Source organism: Notolepis coatsorum (genome assembly GCF_963971535.1).
Source record: "Notolepis coatsorum genome assembly, contig: SCAFFOLD_264, whole genome shotgun sequence".
In the NCBI taxonomy this organism is placed as follows: Eukaryota; Metazoa; Chordata; class Actinopteri; order Aulopiformes; family Paralepididae; genus Notolepis; species Notolepis coatsorum.
The window spans coordinates 305918-327000 of NW_028170465.1; the positions used below are offsets into that span (position 1 = coordinate 305918).

Sequence of the window (21083 nt, forward strand, 5' to 3'; positions counted from 1 at the left end):
AATGAATGAATGAATGAATGAATGAATGAATGAATGAATGAATGAATGAATGAATGAATGAAAACTTTATTTAACAGATTGCAGAATGGGTACAATACAGTACGGCTCAATACACACAATTGTTAAGGGGATGCAGACCTGAGAAAGACGTTTGTCTTGTTTCCATCAGGGTCCCCCATTTTCAATTCATATAGACATTTATGACATACACAACATACATGACATTTATGGCATAGGGACATATAGGTATTTAGTACTGATATATTTGTGACAAACGGTATTCAAATATACAGTACTGTTACCCCTAGATCCTGACAGAGTATATACATATGATGGGGAGGGGACTGTACATTAGGAGGGGGTGGGTGGGTGGGTGGGAGAGAGGAGGTGGTGGGGGAATTGCAGCCTCCCGCAGGTGCTCTTTAAGAGCGGTGCTGAATGTGGGTACGGATTTTTGTGATGTTTGTAATCTGGTTTTAAGGGCCTTGCGTGGTGCATATGACTCAGAAATACAAGCACTTACTGCATGTGAAAAGTGAGTGAAAGTGTTGCGTGATGTTTGTAATCTTGTTTTAAGGGCCTTGGACGATGGGAAAAGTGAGTGAAAGTGTTGCGTGATGTTTGTAATCTTGTTTTAAGGGCCTTGGACGATGGGAAAAGTGAGTGAAAGTGTTGCGTGATGTTTGTAATCTTGTTTTAAGGGCCTTGGACGATGGGAAAAGTGAGTGAAAGTGTTGCGTGATGTTTGTAATCTTGTTTTAAGGGCCTTGGACGATGGGAAAAGTGAGTGAAAGTGTTGCGTGATGTTTGTAATCTTGTTTTAAGGGCCTTGGACGATGGGAAAAGTGAGTGAAAGTGTTGCGTGATGTTTGTAATCTTGTTTTAAGGGCCTTGGACGATGGGAAAAGTGAGTGAAAGTGTTGCGTGATGTTTGTAATCTTGTTTTAAGGGCCTTGGACGATGGGAAAAGTGAGTGAAAGTGTTGCGTGATGTTTGTAATCTTGTTTTAAGGGCCTTGGACGATGGGAAAAGTGAGTGAAAGTCGCGCTTGACTCACGTTACGTTATAAGCACTTACTGTACATGGCTGCAAAAGTGAATCTTGCTTGATGTGAAATAAAATACAGCACTTACTTCAACGTTGAAAAGTGATTAATATTATTTTGATTACTGATGACTGCAGCGTGGGCGACTGCACATGTGGACTCACGTAACGTTATAAGCACTTAGCTGCAAGCGTGAATCTTGCTTGATGGGAAATAAAATACAGCACTTACTTCAACAAAATACAGCACCTACTTCAACTTCAACGTTGAAATGTGATTACTGATGTGGAGCACTGCAACTGATGACTGCGATGTGGCAGGCGAAGTGAAGCCACGCGAACTCGAAGTAAGTGAAGCCACGTATTATGTTGAGACAATGAACACACAACCGTGTGGTTTCATAACTTTATTCGACTGCCGTTTACGTTACAACACCAGCCCTACCTCGAGCGCTAACCACGCCTGTCTATTAAAGGCACAGTAGCCTACAGTGTAACTGCTAGTATGTCACAACCTATACGTAGCATAACAGGACATAACATTTTCCCCCCCTTCCCTCTTGCAACAGCAATAGAACATTCCAGTCCATGAACAGAAACTGAACACTTCAGTCCACCAACCCGTGGCATTTACCCAGTAACATAGTCCCCATGCCAAGAGGGTGGAGCCCTCACCCTCTGAGGGCAAGCAGGCTGGGGAGCAGGGTCTGGTGGTTGTGGTGGGTTACCTCCCACCCTGGTTGCTTCCAAGCGGGGCTGCGAATGGACGAAGTTTAATTCTTCTTGCTACTACTTCTCTGCGAACTTCTCTATGGAGGAGAAGACCTGGACTGACAGCAAAGCGTACTGTAAGGGAAAAGGAGCTGACCTGGTGATCATCACCAGCACGGAGGAACAAGAAGAGTTACAGGTACTGTGTTGATACCATGAAACCATTAGATGTCATGTGTTAGTTACTACTGTAAGGATGTGAGAAGCCGACCCCAGCAGATGAAGCATTTCTCAGGCAAAGACGACAGAAAGAGACCCAGAGCTCTGGGAGAACAGTGGGTGAGGTTTATTCCAGACCAGAGCTCTGGGAGAACAGTGGGTGAGGTTTATTACAGACCAGAGCTCTGGGAGAACAGTGGGTGAGGTTTATTACAGACCAGAGCTCTGGGAGAACAGTGGGTAAGGTTTATTCAGGACCAGAGCTCTGGGAGAACAGTGGGTGAGGTTTATTCTAGACCAGAGCTCTGGGAGAACAGTGGGTGAGGTTTATTCCAGACCCAGAGCTCTGGGAGAACAGTGGGTGAGGTTTATTCTAGACCAGAGCTCTGGGAGAACAGTGGGTGAGGTTTATTCAGACCCAGAGCTCTGGGAGAACAGTGGGTGAGGTTTATTCCAGACCAGAGCTCTGGGAGAACAGTGGGTGAGGTTTATTCCAGACCCAGAGCTCTGGGAGAACAGTGGGTGAGGTTTATTCTAGACCAGAGCTCTGGGAGAACAGTGGGTGAGGTTTATTCCAGACCCAGAGCTCTGGGAGAACAGTGGGTGAGGTTTATTCTAGACCAGAGCTCTGGGAGAACAGTGGGTGAGGTTTATTACAGACCAGAGCTCTGGGAGAACAGTGGGTGAGGTTTATTCAGGACCAGAGCTCTGGGAGAACAGTGGGTGAGGTTTATTCAGGACCAGAGCTCTGGGAGAACAGTGGGTGAGGTTTATTCAGGACCAGAGCTCTGGGAGAACAGTGGGTGAGGTTTATTCAGGACCAGAGCTCTGGGAGAACAGTGGGTGAGGTTTATTCCAGACCAGAGCTCTGGGAGAACAGTGGGTGAGGTTTATTCTAGACCAGAGCTCTGGGAGAACAGTGGGTGAGGTTTATTCCAGACCAGAGCTCTGGGAGAACAGTGGGTGAGGTTTATTCTAGACCAGAGCTCTGGGAGAACAGTGGGTGAGGTTTATTCAGGACCAGAGCTCTGGGAGAACAGTGGGTGAGGTTTATTCTAGACCAGAGCTCTGGGAGAACAGTGGGTGAGGTTTATTCAGGACCAGAGCTCTGGGAGAACAGTGGGTGAGGTTTATTCAGGACCAGAGCTCTGGGAGAACAGTGGGTGAGGTTTATTCAGGACCAGAGCTCTGGGAGAACAGTGGGTGAGGTTTATTCCAGACCAGAGCTCTGGGAGAACAGTGGGTGAGGTTTATTCTAGACCAGAGCTCTGGGAGAACAGTGGGTGAGGTTTATTCCAGACCAGAGCTCTGGGAGAACAGTGGGTGAGGTTTATTCTAGACCAGAGCTCTGGGAGAACAGTGGGTGAGGTTTATTCAGGACCAGAGCTCTGGGAGAACAGTGGGTGAGGTTTATTCTAGACCAGAGCTCTGGGAGAACAGTGGGTGAGGTTTATTCAGGACCAGAGCTCTGGGAGAACAGTGGGTGAGGTTTATTCTAGACCAGAGCTCTGGGAGAACAGTGGGTGAGGTTTATTCAGGACCAGAGCTCTGGGAGAACAGTGGGTGAGGTTTATTCCAGACCAGAGCTCTGGGAGAACAGTGGGTGAGGTTTATTCAGGACCAGAGCTCTGGGAGAACAGTGGGTGAGGTTTATTCAGGACCAGAGCTCTGGGAGAACAGCGGTGAGGTTTATGTTCATTCCTGAACATGTGAAAACGGTCTCCGTAAGTGGCCAAAAATCATTGCAGCTAAAGAACTTCACTCATTCTTAAACAGGAAGCGCGTTCGCGTACACCTGAATGTCCATACAGACACGCCCCCTCCAGCTCCTTATAAGGCAAGGGCCGTGTGCAAAACAGTGAGAGGCTCAGCGTTGCATCTGCTCCGTGCTGACCCCCGTATTCAACAGGTGGCACGGAAGCCATTTGCAACTGATCAAAATGATCAATTGCAAATGTGATCATTCTGCTCCCGGCTGCCCTTGGGGAGGACGACGGGATCGGGTCAAGTGCAGATTTAATTTCATCTGCGAAAGATCCTGTGTGTGTTTCCTATGTGTGTGTTTCCTGTGTGTTTCCTGTGTGTGTGTGTTTCCTGTGTGTGTGTTTCCTGTGTGTGTTTCCTGTGTGTGTTTCCTGTGTGTGTGTGTTTCCTGTGTGTTTCCTGTGTGTGTGTGTTTCCTGTGTGTGTTTCCTGTGTGTGTTTCCTGTGTGTGTGTGTTTCCTGTGTGTGTGTTTCCTGTGTGTGTCGCCCATCGCATGTGTGTTCGCTGCATGACTATGTCGCAATGTGTGGAACGAATAAACTTCTTCAAAGTACAGTTTAATAAAAACAACCATAACGTTGTGGTAAATCAGACCATTGTTGTTTATTTACTACATTGTCAGGGACACGCCATGAAACTCTACAATGCTGAAGTGTCTGGTGATGCTGTTCTGAAAAAGATAAGGATGAGCTACTGGATTGGTCTGAGTGATTTGGTGACCCCGGAGACCTGGCAGTGGGTGGATGGAAAAACACCGAAAGAAGCAGGCTTTAAGTAAGTTCTTTCAGTTCAGACTTCCATGTTTTAAAAGTTGTTTTAGTCACTGGATACAGCACGGACTAGCATAGATAGAAATGACCTTTCCTAATGTATCATATTTTATCTCCATTGGTAGCTACAGCCATAGAATCTTGTTAATGTATCTATTTTATCTCTAATAATAATAATAATAATAATAATAATAATAATAATAATAATAATAATGGCTTGGATTTATATAGCACCTTTCACATACCCAATGCACTTTACAAAAGAAGGGGGGGGGATAATGGTGGCCTAAACTGAGAAACAAATTACAAAAACAGAACAGAACAGAACAACAGAACAAAACGTTAGGTTATGGCTATAACCAAGTTCTGTTAGTTAGGGGCGACGCTTGGCATCACCTACTGCACTCCCTCGCGTACGTGCACGCGTACTGAATAACATTCCACAAATGTACCTCTAATACCAGTATTAGTCTGACCACACCCCTCATCAGCTTACCTTCATAAGCAGGTGTGTGGTCACCTGCTCTCCTCCTTCCCAAGCTTTCACCACAAGGTGAGGTCAAGGGCTGCAGCGGCCGTCTGATGCCAAGCGTCGCCCCTAACTAACAGAACTTGGTTATAGCCATAACCTAACGTTCTGTTTCGTTAAGGGGCTCTGCTTGGCATCACCAACAGCACACCGCCTGGAACACAAGCCCTGCAACAGGCAGACAGCATGGTCATAACACACAAGAGTTAACCAACGGAAGCAGGCAGTGCACCGGGGAAAAAGACCAGGCAACAGGCTGTCAACCCAAGCCTGGAAACTGCGGACGAGGCAGGCGCCAGAAAGGACAGCTGAAACAGCCGCCCCGGCGGAAGGGGCGTATGCTGGCGTTGTCGCATAACCAAGCTTCCAAACAGCACATCAGAAGTGGGATCCGTAGACCACTCGGCCCCTGACAGCTGCCCACAGAAAAAGCCCATACGATCGGCAGACGTCATGAACGTGCAGGGGCACCCTCAACCGGAGAACCGGGAGTTGACACTGCAGCAACACACCAGAGAACCAACCACCCAGGCATCACCCCATGCAATGGTTGGTCCCATAACCCCTCAGGAAAGAAACCTCGAAACACACCTGCGGCACCGCCGCAGCCCGCGTTCCGGTTCCCAACAGGGCTATCCGGGGCCTACGGGTCAACGAGCATCACCCCGGACCGGGCCCGGTGATACGGGGAGCACAGGGTCCCCGAGGAGGTTAAACCCACCCAACAGGCTCCTCAGCGCCAAAACGCAAGAGAAGAGCGTAAAAAATGGAAGACCAGCCCCAGCACCCCGCACTCGGTATTCCCAGGAGGTCACCCAACCAAGTACCAACCAAGACCAACCCGTACAGCGGCCGAGATCCGACGAGATCGGACGCGTACAGGTCGGCACGGCCGTAAGCCATTACGACAGTGCAGAATACAACGCACCCAACAAGGGTCCCATAACGCTCAACCCTGTGACACCCGGATCGACCTAGCATTTTTCCCCCTGAAAAAACCCCAAGTCCCTCAGGGTACCAGAACAGCAGATCTGCATCCCCAGCGGACAACGGGTGCAACTGATCTGGACCAGCGCGACCAGAACCAGTCCCGTGCCCTAATCACGCCGACCTGCCAACCCCAGGAGAAGGGGCAGATATGCGCGTTTGATCCCAACACAAAAAAGAAGGCGCCACCCAGACGTGTCGGTATGAACCGCGTCCGGTGGCCCACCCCTAGGGCGTGAGACCCTTCCCCATATGTCCAGACCCATTCCGTCATCATCCCCTGACATGAACGGGAACCCATCGACAACACACAGGATGTCGGAAGAGGAAAAACCCCCATCCCAATTGCTCCATAAAAACGCTGTTTCACCCAAGCAAACAAGGCGCGCCAGTCAGCAAATGGCCCAAAAGCACACCCTGAGCCAGCACTATGTGTGCGTTTGGACATACCCACATCAACAATAGGCCGTTTAGACCACCATATTGAATCCCCAAGACGCCCAGGGAAACGACAAGAGGGGCGAGATGCAATCAACTCCATGAATGAATGAATGAAAAAATTTACCCAACAGACTGCAGTACAGGAATACACACAAAAAGATAAGGGGAGGCAGACCTGAGAAAGACGTTAGTCTTGTTTCCATCAGGGACCCTCATTTCCAATCCATCAAGACACATTCAACTCTTTATAAAGAATAGGCATCACCCGTATGACCCAACTGCACAGCTGGGAGTAAAAACCCTGTTTTTCACATGATTTTAATCCAGTCACTCCTTTTAATCAGAGTGTAAGACCAGACCCTCCCAGAAACACCTTCCCACATGAGACTACGGTCAAGAAAAAAGATATGTAAACTGTGAGACACGTGACCAATAGACTCAAGTTTGACACATAAACCGGGCGCAGCAGGCCTGTAAGCCCTGCGCCCAACCTCGACATCTTTAAGACACCAGCTCATGGAAGGCGTCGCCATAGCAACAACGCTACAACGGGCGGGGAAAAACCCACCGGATCCTGTCATAACAGGAGTCGGTAGAATACCCCTTCCCCCCCCCCCCCCCCCCTGTCAAGCACTGGCTTGGCCCTGACTGGCTCAGCAGAAAAGATCAAAAATCCCCTAAACCAATCAAGTGGGAAAAAGGAGGGGTTTATTCGACACCCCCTCCCGAAAACACACCCTTTATCCCTACACACAGAAACACAACCGTAGCCATCTTGAAAAACCTCCGGTAGAAAGCAATGCATAGCATAAGCTAATACAATGCCTGCTACCCACAAAAAGTGTAAAAGGGTTTACAACAAAACACAAGTCGCCTGTGCGTGAATCCCATACCCGTTGCCTATGTCATACATAGGAAAGAACGCCGAACGAGAGTAACGGCTAGGCCGTGAAAAGTGTGCGTACGAGCATTACTGCAACTAACAACACAGCATTGTGAAAACACATATACTTAGTTAAAGCAATGGAATAACACCAGTTCTAATTGCATGTGGAGCATCAAGCTAAATAGAACCTATTACCGAGTGTAAGTTGCAGACCTTGCTTAACCTCGTAACACAACACAACTCACCCCCCAACGTAAACAGGGTAGATTCATATATACACAACCCCACCATATGATTTGTATGAAGAAACACACAGTTTGTTCGGCCAAACACAGTCCCCCTTATGTCGGGGAACTTTTTTTATTAAAACTAATAAAGTGTAAGGCACAATATCACAGAGGGGCCGGGAAGGGTGTAGGGGAGGGGACACAGAGGGGAAAAAGTCACTCCTAACGGCGTCTGCCACCTCGCGCCGCTCGAGTCTTGCCACCCCGGGGAGCCCCGGAGGGACGGTAGGTTACAGTCTGCTGGACACGACGTTCCCTACCGTCTCCTCCGGTCTGGGATGGGCCGGCGGTGGCCGAAGCGCCGTTTCGTCCCCTGGCCCTCTTGGCAGGGCCAGCAGCGGCGCGGAGGCAGTGGTAGCGGCGACGGAGACAGCTCGACGTCGCGGAAGCCTTCTGCCCCCACCGGCAAGGACGGGAGGCGGAAAATGGGGTTGAAGGACGGATCTCTCCTCTGCCATTTCTCTGCATGTTGAGGTCATCAATTGCAGGGCCTTCCCGAACAGGCCAGCGTCGGAGAGGGCGGCCGTCAGAAGAGGGGCTCTCTTCTTCTCTGGCACACGGGCCTGCTCCAGCCAAAGGTGACGCTGGCCCAGGGTGGCCAGGGCGCGCACTTTCCCCATGGCTATGGCCAGCACCTGGGAAAGGTGCAGGACAGCTCCCGCAGCCTGGGTGATCTGATCGCATTTTACCTCGTTCAGATCCGTGCCGCCCGTCATTATCCCCGATACAAATCTAGCCAGGTGGGCGATGTTAGACGCCGCAGCCAGCGATTGTGTACCAGCGATGAATGACTGGTCACCCCAATAAGCCAATCGCCTAGCCGACTTCCCCTGGAGGACCGGCTTGCATAGGGGTTCCCACACCATATCCGGACAGAGGAGCGCGGCCATCGGATTGTCAAGCCGAGGCACGCCCTCCCCCATACCTTTGACTAACCCCGACACCCGCGCAACTGGTACGTAGGCGGGAGTTAGTCCCATGATGTTGGACACCGCCTGACCCCGACGAACATAGGCCCCCATCGATGGGAAAAATGGGTAGACAACGTCCACCCCTCTCACTGGGGGACGCTGCCAGGGATGGCCTATGAGGTCATCAGGGACAGGTGCAGGCAATGGCAGCGGCAGCGGCACACCGTTTGCGGTGGCGGCTACCGCCATGGGCTCGGGAAACAAGGCCCGCAGTTCCCCCTGTGAACCTTCCTCCACCGACCCCGCATCCCTCGCATACAGCAGGCTGCGACTGGTCAAGGAGCCACAATCCGATGCGGCCGACAGTAGGGCATCCTGCTGATGAGGCCAAGGTGGTTCCTCGACATCCTCGAACAAGGCGCCCCATGGAGCCATTTCTCCCCCCTCCGGGGTCTCCGGAGGAGGGATACTCTCCTCCACGGGACCATCATACAAGAAACCCGTCCGCCTCCTCCATGAAGTCCTCAGTTTCCATCAGAAATCCAGAGTCGGACGCATCCTCGCTGGTCTCCAGCAATTCCCCAAACCCAGGCCGTTCGCGTCTGCACGCCACCATCTTGCGACGCGAGCGAGCAGACGCAAAAAGTTTTTGTCGCAAATCCTCTGGCTCCAAAACAATCCCCCGTTCATCAACGGGCGATTCCCCAGAACCAGAGGAACCAGAGTCGAGATCAGGCCATCGCCGGAGCGACGGCACCGAACCCTCGGCTCGTCGGTGAGGAAAACTATCCACCGGCAGTCTCCCGGGCTGGGTCGGCAACCACGAGAGTGGCAACAGCCCAGCACCGAAGCGCACGACGGAGGCGGGAATGGAGAACCGGTGGTGAAGAGTAGGTCTAGCGGGTCTACTCTCCGCGGAATACATTATGACCCAAACCTTTTCTTATACAACAAAGTGAGAGAAGAAAAGATTAAGCACAATGTAAACCAGTCACAACTCTTTTCAACTAACAAACACGTCAAGTGGGGTACTACCGAAGGCACTTCCTTGTGGTGAAAGCGAGAAGGAGGAGAGCAGGTGACCACACACCTGCTTATGAAGGTAAGCTGATGAGGGGTGTGGTCAGACTAATACTGGTATTAAAGGTATATTTGTGGAATGTTATTCAGTACGCGTGCACGTACGCGAGGGAGTGCAGTAGGTGATGCCAAGCAGAGCCCCTTAACGAAACAGAACAAATCTCCTTGACAACAACAAAGAGTTGTCACCAAAAGTTCAGTCACCACGGCACCCGAATTCTATTTTTAGAATGTTACACCAATACTGTAATGGGGTTGAACCCACATGGCTGTAGCCCCTTGCAGGGGCGTATCTAGACCAAGCACTGTGCTGGGGCACAGGGGGGCACTGTTTTTTATTCTTTGTCAATTCTGTAGGCCGGTATTTACAAAGGTGTCATGCTTAACATGTTTAGTTAGTAGAAAAGACTCACGCACATACAAAGTATAGTCACGGGTGCTTGACTCAAATAGATATGTAAAGTTGTGGAAAAAAAGTTAGCACACCGTCTGCAGTGTTCCCAAGTTTAATATACTTAATATACTTTAACACAATGTTGCCACAAGCCGAAACATTGTGTTAAAGTATATTAAACTTGGGAGCACTGCAGATGGTGTGCTGACTTTTTTTCCACATGCTTAACATGTTTCCCAAATATCCTACAAGAAAAACAGAAGGCTGCATTTCTAGACTTGGAGTACTACCGCCATGTAAAGCTGTCAAACCAGGGAGCATTAAAGGATCTCTTCTTGACACCAAAGTTGTGCTGGGGATATTGGGTCAACTTGACTTGGTTTGGGCCAGAATCCTTCCCCCCTAGGTCACTAACATACTGTACCCCTCACAGCTTGTCCCCCTTGCCCCCAGTCTGATGTTCTCTGCTGCTCTGGCAACGGCTTCTTCACTCTCATCTCTGGGTTGTGGGGTCTCCTGTCTGTCTCCTGTCTCTTCTTCACTCTCATCTCTGGGTTGTGGGGTCTCCTGTCTGTCTCCTGTCTCTTCTTCAGTCTCATCTCTGGGTTGTGGGGTCTCCTGTCTGCCTCCTGTCTCTTCTTCACTCTCATCTCTGGGTTGTGGGGTCTCCTGTCTGTCTCCTGTCTCTTCTTCACTCTCATCTCTGGGTTGTGGGGTCTCCTGTCTGTCTCCTGTCTCTTCTTCACTCTCATCTCTGGGTTGTGGGGTCTCCTGTCTGTCTCCTGTCTCTTCACTCTCATCTCTGGGTTGTGGGGTCTCCTGTCTGTCTCCTGTCTCTTCTTCACTCTCATCTCTGGGTTGTGGGGTCTCCTGTCTGTCTCCTGTCTCTTCTTCACTCTCATCTCTGGGTTGTGGGGTCTCCTGTCTGTCTCCTGTCTCTTCACTCTCATCTCTGGGTTGTGGGGTCTCCTGTCTGTCTCCTGTCTCTTCTTCACTCTCATCTCTGGGTTGTGGGGTCTCCTGTCTGTCTCCTGTCTCTTCTTCACTCTCATCTCTGGGTTGTGGGGTCTCCTGTCTGTCTCCTGTCTCTTCACTCTCATCTCTGGGTTGTGGGGTCTCCTGTCTGTCTCCTGTCTCTTCTTCACTCTCATCTCTGGGTTGTGGGGTCTCCTGTCTGTCTCCTGTCTCTTCTTCACTCTCATCTCTGGGTTGTGGGGTCTCCTGTCTGTCTCCTGTCTCTTCTTCACTCTCATCTCTGGGTTGTGGGGTCTCCTGTCTGTCTCCTGTCTCTTCTTCACTCTCATCTCTGGGTTGTGGGGTCTCCTGTCTGTCTCCTGTCTCTTCTTCACTCTCATCTCTGGGTTGTGGGGTCTCCTGTCTGTCTCCTGTCTCTTCTTCACTCTCATCTCTGGGTTGTGGGGTCTCCTGTCTGTCTCCTGTCTCTTCTTCAGTCTCATCTCTGGGTTGTGGGGTCTCCTGTCTGTCTCCTGTCTCTTCTTCACTCTCATCTCTGGGTTGTGGGGTCTCCTGTCTGTCTCCTGTCTCTTCTTCACTCTCATCTCTGGGTTGTGGGGTCTCCTGTCTGTCTCCTGTCTCTTCAGTCTCATCTCTGGGTTGTGGGGTCTCCTGTCTGTCTCCTGTCTCTTCACTCTCATCTCTGGGTTGTGGGGTCTCCTGTCTGTCTCCTGTCTCTTCTTCACTCTCATCTCTGGGTTGTGGGGTCTCCTGTCTGTCTCCTGTCTCTTCTTCACTCTCATCTCTGGGTTGTGGGGTATCCTGTCTGTCTCCTGTCTCTTCAGTCTCATCTCTGGGTTGTGGGGTCTCCTGTCTGTCTCCTGTCTCTTCTTCACTCTCATCTCTGGGTTGTGGGGTCTCCTGTCTGTCTCCTGTCTCTTCTTCACTCTCATCTCTGGGTTGTGGGGTCTCCTGTCTGTCTCCTGTCTCTTCACTCTCATCTCTGGGTTGTGGGGTCTCCTGTCTGTCTCCTGTCTCTTCTTCACTCTCATCTCTGGGTTGTGGGGTCTCCTGTCTGTCTCCTGTCTCTTCTTCACTCTCATCTCTGGGTTGTGGGGTCTCCTGTCTGTCTCCTGTCTCTTCTTCACTCTCATCTCTGGGTTGTGGGGTCTCCTGTCTGTCTCCTGTCTCTTCTTCACTCTCATCTCTGGGTTGTGGGGTCTCCTGTCTGTCTCCTGTCTCTTCTTCACTCTCATCTCTGGGTTGTGGGGTCTCCTGTCTGTCTCCTGTCTCTTCTTCACTCTCATCTCTGGGTTGTGGGGTCTCCTGTCTGTCTCCTGTCTCTTCACTCTCATCTTCTCATCTCTCATCTTCACTCTCATCTCTGAGGCATAGGCAGATAGGCTATTACTGTATACAGGTCCTACCTAGGCTATATCTGGTCAACTATAACCAAGCTAAGCTTTCCCAAAATCAATCATTCACGCAGCGGTCCTGAGTGACTAGAACCACCGAGGTATTATGCACTGTTTCGCGCTGATAGCCATCTCACTGGAATAGCCGGGAGTCTGACCGGACCAGACTACATTTCGGCTTTCCCATCCTTACTAATGATAATAAAAGTGACAACTTTTACACCTCAATCTTTCAGTTGTCTTGTAAGAATTAGGAACTGTCAGTAAGCACGTTACATGGTCAGTAGCTGTGTATAGCTAGCCTCTATCCTTAGTAATGTTATCTAGCTAGCTAATTCCTCCGGTAACGTTAGGGGTGAATGGCTACATAACGTGAGCTACTGACCATGTAACGTTTTGCTTACTGACAGTGAACGTTGCTAACATTAACTTACGGTAAGGGATGCACCGAATGGGAAATTCTTGGCCGAAACCGAATACCGAAAATAGGAAAACAGTTGGCCGAAAACCGAATGCCGAAAGGCCGAATATGATTAATATAAATATATATAATGTATTTATTTTTTTACCAATGTTGTTCAGCTACCTGATTATGGCAACAGACATGATTATGGCAAAACAACTTAAATAATATTGCATACAACAAAATGTGCATTAACACTTTGATTGCCACGCCAGAGATTTCTCGGGTTTACCCCCCGCGGGTTGAATGCCCATCACGAGAATATTCGTTTTATTAGTTTTTTTTTTATTATTAGCGATCTGAAATCATATTGCATCAAGCGAGTCTACCGTTGGAGATCCAATCACCCCAGGCGCTCAGTTGTGAAAAAAGCGCCCCCTATCGTCTCCCAGGTGGTAAATCACCCTTTTGGATTGGACTCAATGAAAATGAATGGGGAAAAAAACCCTGCACTCCACATTTTACTTCTCACTCATGTAACCGGGGTCTACCAGAGTTCATTCTGGAGCCTCGGAGCTTCGGGGAATATGTGTTTTACTGTATTACACGATGGATCAATCAAATGAGCGATTTTTTCGAATGGCGATCAGGAATTGGAATAATCCATTTGGATACCATCTGATCTCAGGTAAGGAATCTATGTTATCAGTATTAGGATAATCAGACCCGTTTTCACGGATATATAAGCTTTTATGTGATTATGGTGATAGGCTGTTTGACTCTGCTCGCGGTCAGGAAATAGGAGAATCGATTTTCAACCGGCGGCACGAGCGTACACCTATACTATCGATCATCTAGCGTTTATTTGAAAACGATTCATAAATAGGCCGAAAAATGACAACGTTGTAGAATATTCCAGTAAAACGCGATTATCATAGAATGTGTTTTTTTTTCCGTGAAAACAAGTGATTTTCAAAATGCTATCAAGCGGAAATGAAGCGATAAAAAAACAATCTGCTACGACAATGTTGACTGGAAAATTAGTCTTTGATAAGCGACGGGAAGATTAGACACATAGCCATAATTTAAAACATAGATTAGGCGATATTAACGTTAACATTGAAGTGGCCTTGGGCATTCAAGGGACTAATACGGAATAAACCGTGGGCGCTCAAAGTGTTAAAGTCAAGTGCATTTTCTTTTCTCTGTAGGATAACTACAACAAAGTGCATTCAGAACAAAGCCAAGGTGCTTTAAAACGGCATAAAGATCTAGGCCAGTGGATAATATATAGAAAATAATATCTATTTTCAAGTCTTACTGGACAAAATTCGGTTTGAGTTTTGAGCTTCCTAGTTGCTTGCTGTAGTTGATCACGTCACACACAGGATATCAACACAGAGTTGGAAGCTGAGGAGCTCGATGCATGAAGCGATATAAAGAAACGAATACCCAATAAATGTGAAGTTATCTCTCAACCAGTTATCTTTTCAAGCCTTGTCAATATAACCCTGGTGTCGAGGAGTCACTCCTTCTGTGTAGGATACGGCTAACGTTAGTTAGCTTAGCGGCGGCTAACATTAATTAGCTTGGCACGTGCCCCAGTAAAAGTGGTCTAAATACGCCGATGGCCTCTTGGTGTAAACTCACTCTAATTTCTTAAATATTCCCATTTCACAGGAAGTTCGACAATGGTGTCTTCATAAAAGGCGGGACCTGTGCAAGAATGTGGTACAGTGATGGACAATGGTACTCTTTAAATTGTGCTGGTAAAAATGCTTGGATCTGTGAGAAATAAGTTCCCAGTTGACTGTTTAGTGTTGCTGTCACCCGTTGAATGGTTAAGAGGTGGCTAATATCATTTTACTATGCTCCTGTACAGTTAAACATCATTTTACTATCCTCCTGTACAGTTAAACATCATTTTACTATGCATAATTGCTTCGCACCAAGTCATAAATAATAAATAAATTAAAATAAAGTGTTCTATCTATCTATATCTATCTATCTATCTATACCATGGGTGGGCAATTATTTTTCCCGGGGGGCCGAATGAGCAACTGAAAATATGTTGGGGGGCCGGGCCAAAATTCCAAACTCAATTATGCATAATATACATTTTATTTCTATATAAAAAGCAGTAAATGGCATTGTTTTGACCCCTGGTAAGAGTGTATGTTATTATTTGGCAATTAAAAGGTGAGGTTATAGCTTTCAAAAATATCATTTATTCAAATAGAATTTATTTCCAAAATGATAAACAAAATGTGAAACATTAATAACAAAGGGAATTTTGAGTTTCATATACTATTGAAACAAGGATTTTCTTAGCTTTCTAAAGACATCACATCATCTTATAGCAAAAATAAACAAGACATGTCACTGAACTGTGTAAAGAAAAGTGTCCCAGTTTTGTAGCCTTTTTTTACTTTACATGCCTATATTAAACATTTTATGTTTTCAGAACTGTGCAAAAAAAAGAAAAAAAATATCAAGTGTCCCATTTCACTTGTTATATTTCCACATTTTAGTGTTCTTCAGTTCTTTTTTTTCATTCAGTGTGAGAAATCCAGTCTCTGTTGAGCTTTAACAAGTCCATCAAAGTCAGGTTGCATGTCTGAGGTGGAGATGCGAAGCACAGCTGCCAGATGTTCATCAGTGAGAGAGGATCTGTACCTGGACTTGGTAAATGTCATGACTGAGAATGTCTGTTCACATATGTAGGTGGATCCAAAGAGAACCAACATCTTCTGAGCATGTCTCCTAAACGTATACTGTGCGTGTGAACGTTGACATGAAAAAAAAAAAAGTAAAAAAAAAAAAATATTAAAAAAATGTTTTTTTTTATTTTTTTTTTATTTTTTTTTATTATCATGTAATCTTTCGCGGGCCGGTCAGAATCATCCCGCGGGCCGGATCCGGCCCGCGGGCCGTACAATGCCCAGGTCTGATCTATACTCATGACAAAGACCATTATATATTCATTTTTCACAAGTGTGTCATATTATTATTATTATAATTATTATAATTATTATAATTATTATAATAATAATAATAATTATTATTATTATTATTATTATTATTATTATTATTATTATTATTATTATTATTATTATTATTATTATTATTATTATTATTATTATTATTATTATTATTATTATTATTATTATTATTATTATTATTATTATTATTATTATTATTATTATTATTATTATTATTATTTTTTTTTTTTTTTTTTTTTTTTCCCTAAATGTTCAGTTGCTATTGCATGCACTCATCTGTGTTTCACTACACACATGACATGAGTGCATGCTGACCAACTATTAGTCTGCAACACTACTATCACCGACATCTAAGAAGGGAGATCCCCCCTTGAATGGCCCTTCTAAGGCTTCTCTCATCCACACTGCCTGTTGAGCATTTTTCCCCTATTGTTAGATTTTAGTAAGTTGTTCCTTACTTTCGCGTGGGGTATGTCTGGGAGTGCTTGCATTCATTCATTTATTTGCATTTATTTAAAATTTGTTGGACCTTATGGTGTTCTTGTTTTATTCTTGACTTATTGTTATGTTTCTTCTTGACTTGTTTAAAGAAGACATGTCCGGCCCATGGGGACATTAACGTGTGTTGTCGGGCCTTACAAATATATTTGATTTGATTTGATTTAGATAAAAAAAAAATTGGTATTTATATTGTATTCTGTTTTGTATTCTTAACTGAATAAAACAAACCAAGAAAACTGGGTCCCTGTTTTATTGTTGTTTACAACGGCAGGTTTCCATGAAAACACTTCTCATCTACACCTGTTTGCGGACGACTCAGCCCTGCTGGTCTCTGACAAGAACAAGTTACAGGTTGAAAAAACCCTCAGCTCGGAACTAGGCAAAATGCATATGGCTCGCTGATAACAAACTATCATTACACCTGGGCAAAACAGAATCCATTCTCTTCGGTTCAAATAACAAACTCAGCAAGACCGACGGCTTCTCAGTTACAGTGGGTGACAATATTGTCACAAGGAAAGACGAAATTACCTACCTGGGTTCCATCCTAGAGGCATCTTTCCTGTGACAAAATGGCATCCAATGTAATAAAAAAAGTCAACCAACTAACTAGATTCTTGTACCGGATCTCCTCTCTGGTAAACAAGAATACCCTGAAGACTCTGGCAGGAGCACTCATTCAGGGGTACTACGACTATGCTTGCACCTCATGGTACCAAAGCACCTCAAAGGCGCTAAAAACAAGATTACAAACATCACAAAACAAACTGGTCAGACTACTACTTGACCTTACCCCCAGAACCCACCTCACCCCTGCCCACTTTGACAACCTAGGATGGCTTAGAGTAGACGACAGAGTACAGCAACTTGCAATGGGCCTGGTCTACAAGATACACTATACGACTAAGGTACCCATGTACATGTCAAAATACGTCCCAAAGGTCAGTGAATACCACAACCACTACACCAGAGGAAGCTCAACAAATCATGTTAAACCCAGATTCGGCTCAAACAAGGGACTAAACACATTTCGCAATTATGCCACATCAATGTGGAACGCCCTACCCAAAGCTGTAAAGGAATGTGAATCACTACCCACATTCAAAACCGCTCTTAAAGAGCACCTACGGGAGGCTGCAATTCGAAACTGGCCACCGTAAATGCCCAAAACCCCCACCACCTCCTAATAGACAGTCTCCTCTCCATCGCATGTATATATTCCCTCCCCATCATATGTATATTCCTCTCCCACCCACCCACCCCCTCCAAATGTACAGTCCCCTCCCCATCATATGTATATACTCTGTCAGGATCTATGGGTAACAGTACTGTATATTTGAATACATTTCATGTCACAAATGTATCAGTACTAAATACCTGTATGTCCCTATGCCATAAATGTCATGTATGTTGTGTATGTCATAAATGTCGATATGAATTGAAAATGGGGGACCCTGATGTAAACAAGACAAACGTCTTTCTCTGGTCTGCATCCCCTTAACAATTGTGTGTATTGAGCCGTACTGTATTGTACCCATTCTGCAATCTGTTAAATTAAGTTTTCATTCATTCATCTATCTTTGTGATTGATTATTGATTACATATGATTATTACTGTTGACACTTCTGTATGTTCCCAAAACCCTGATGATTATGACGATTGATTATTGATTACATATTGATTACTTCTCCCTCCAGGCCCTGAAGCCACACAAGGAGGACCAGTACAAAGTGCTTCCTCTCAATAAAACAGAGGTGAGCGTTTCATTAAAGGGCCGTTTCACTACACTTTGTCTCCTGGAGGAGTCAGTGTGGAGCAGCTGTGAGCCGTTCTCACATGGACTGGTCTTTCACCAAGTGCCTGAGGGTGGCCACTAGGGGGAGACAAGATTCATGCATCATAGCAGCATGGAGGGGGGGGGGGGTACAGGTATGGGCAGGGTAATAGTAGAAGACATAAATATAGGCAATACAATTATAGTACTGTAGAAAAGTAAAACTAAACTGTGTAAACAATATAATTAACTCTGAATATACGCATATGAGCGAGTAGGCAGTATAATCAGGGTCTGGTCAGGTGCAGATGAGGGTCTATAGGCCCTATCTATCGGTTATATTATACATTACAATAAATATGGTCAATAACACTTAGGATCTGAATATATACTATGAGTAAGTACAGTATACAATATACACAGGTGCAGTGCATAAGATACCCTAACTGGCATGATATACAGTACGTCATACATGATATACTAGAGAGTGAGTGAGTGAGTGAGTGAGTGAGTGAGTGAGTGAGTGAGTGAGTGAGTGAGTGAGTGAGTGAGTGAGTGAGTGAGTGATAATAATAATAATAATAATAATAGAATAAAACGGCACATCAACTCAGAGCTCCTAGTTGGGAACTCGTATGTTTTCTGAACCCCGGTTCAAGCCTCATTTCAACATGGCCACCACCACACATCTTTAATGTTGTTGTTTTAACAGTACATTTGTAAGTATATTAGCTATATGTCGTTGTGAACTGCCTTTGCGAGTTGTCATTCATGCGAGACAAATTGTAAGAAAAAACTGCCAAAGAAGTTTAGCGTGAGCGTCCATGTTTTTCCAACTTTGTAGCTGGAACACACGTAGGTCGTAGAGCCGACGCGTTTACCACGTCCACCTTCCCACCTCCGACCAGAAACCAACGCAGGAAGGTTGAAGAAATAGTTCAGGAATTAGTGTCTGCAGTTCACTTAGAGGCCTGCTCTCCCCCGGTGATGTCATCCAGCGGGGAGGGGGGTGATGAGGGGGAGGGGGGTGATGCGCTCTCAAGACCCAGAACACGTTGGTACGTCCGGTTATCAGATCTCAGAACAGAGCGAGAGGATTCAGATCAAACAAATGGTTGAAATGGCCCTTTAACAGCTGGTGATAGGATGCTCATGTGTGTTCTCCTCCTCCTCCTCCAGCGCCGCAGGACCAAGGAGCCGGTGTACCAGGTGAGAGCAGTGTGGTATCATCCTTCACGTAGACCATGGTCATATATTGTATATGAAATACCGTTGTAGGATAATGAATCTCAGGATACTTTATAATTACAAAGCTTTATTTCAAATTAAGTTCAGTTCACAGAAATGTGAAGTCCCTTTGTCTTCAGGCCTGTCCTAAGCTAAACTCACACCTTAATAATAATAATAATAATAAATCTTTTTATAGCACCTTTCAGGAAACCCAAAGTTGCTTCACAGTCAAGAGGGCTAGGGAAATGATGGGGGGATGAGGGCAGGTAAAGGGATAATGAAACCGAAAAATAAGAGAAATAAAAAAGTTTCAGCCACAAGTCATTTGCTTGCAGGAAGCTGGCATGAGCTGGGTAATGTAGTTGAAATGTCAACGCTCATTGAGAGCTCTGGATGTCCTCTCCTCATATGACTACAAACCAAATTGTGACGTGAATTCAAAATGGCGGATAATCGCTTGTAAATAAATGCATTTCAAAAACTGATATTTCATTAATAACACAAACGTATTGTTGAAAATATACACTATGACTGCTGTTTTGACAGGATTAGGGTCTTTACTCTTTGCTATATTTGAAAAAAAAGCAACATTATGTCATACAGAGAGATTGATTTATGACGTGATGTCCGCCGGCGGACCGCTCGGGCTAAAGAGCAGCTCATTAACGTGCTTTTAAACACACTGATTGTATCTCGCTCTCTCTCTCTCTCTCTCTCTCTCTCTCTCTCTCTCTCTCTCTCTCTCTCTCTCTCTCTCTCTCTCTCTCTCTCTCTCTCTCTCTCTCTCTCTCTCTCTCTCTCTCTCCCTCTCTCTATCTCTCTCTCTCTCTCTCACTATCTCCCTCTCTATCTCCCTCTCTATCTCCCTCCCTCTCTCTCTCTCTCTCTCTCTCTCTGTGCGCATGCGTGTGTTTCGGAGCGAGTGTGTTGGAGCGGGCGAGTTTGACTGAGCGGTTGTGAGCGTGAGTTAAAACTTTCTGAAAGTTATTTCCATCTTCTATCTGTGTGTCTATTATATATGTACGTTTTGTTTGTCTTTTGTCAGTGTTGTTCGTTTGGTGTGTTTTGGAGCGAGTAGCAGCCACCAGTTCTGCTGGTCGGTATGCCGCCCGCAGCAGCTATGAGTTTGGAGCGTCTGACGCGCAGACACGCTATAAAGCTCTCCCCGGGACTGAATTGTACCGTAGAAGAGTGCGGGCTTGCGGTCGGGGCTATTGTGGGTCATGATAGCGTGAAATCTGCATCGCGGATGAATAATGCAGTTGTAATTTTTCTGGATTGTGTTGATAAAGTGAATTTGGTGGTGGAGCAGGGTGTGGTAATTAAAGACACTTTTACCCCTGTGTTTCCACTAGTAAGTCCTGCACAAAGAATAATCATTTCCAATGTTCCTCCTTTCATCAGAAATGAGGTCCTGGAAAGGGAACTGGCTAGACACGGACAGATAGTTTCCCCAGTGAAGATGATTTCTCTGGGTTGTAGATCCCCTCTGTTAAAGCATGTGTTATCTTTCAGAAGACAGGTTTTCATGATTTTAAAAAATGAAAAAAGTGATCTGAATTTATCCATGAATTTTAGAGTGGATGACTTTGATTACACTATTTATATAACTTCAGACACTATGAAGTGCTTTGGGTGTGGACTGGACGGTCATATGATTAGGTCCTGTCCTAATAAGAGGCCTGGGTCGTCTGATCAAACACCGCCATCACCCAGGGCAGGTCCAAGTGGCTCGAGCATCAACAAGGGTCGAGAGAGAACCTCTGGGAGGAAAGGTACA

General features: G+C 46.1%; 1 protein-coding gene across 1 annotated transcript; it reads left to right on the forward strand.

Annotated features, from left to right (window-relative positions):
* The first annotated feature begins 1829 nt into the window (after window positions 1-1829).
* Window positions 1830-18049, forward strand: LOC311248518 (asialoglycoprotein receptor 1-like). The gene is made up of 4 exons (XM_084339384.1): window positions 1830-1954; window positions 4362-4513; window positions 14477-14545; window positions 17997-18049. The coding sequence occupies exons 1-4, from the start codon at window positions 1856-1858 to the stop codon at window positions 18001-18003; spliced, it is 327 nt and encodes a 108-aa protein (XP_084195510.1). The 5' UTR covers window positions 1830-1855; the 3' UTR covers window positions 18004-18049.
* Window positions 18050-21083: the final 3034 nt, after the last annotated feature.

What these genes read in the sequence shown, in the direction of transcription:
- LOC311248518 (XM_084339384.1), top strand. Translation starts at nt 1,856, where the DNA reads ATGGAGGAGAAGACCTGGACTGACAGCAAAGCGTACTGTAAGGGAAAA. An exon ending in AGGAACAAGAAGAGTTACAG is followed by an intron (nt 1,955 to 4,361) that starts GTACTGTGTTGA and finishes CTACATTGTCAG; the next exon opens with GGACACGCCATGAAACTCTA. An exon ending in CCGAAAGAAGCAGGCTTTAA is followed by an intron (nt 4,514 to 14,476) that starts GTAAGTTCTTTC and finishes CCCATTTCACAG; the next exon opens with GAAGTTCGACAATGGTGTCT.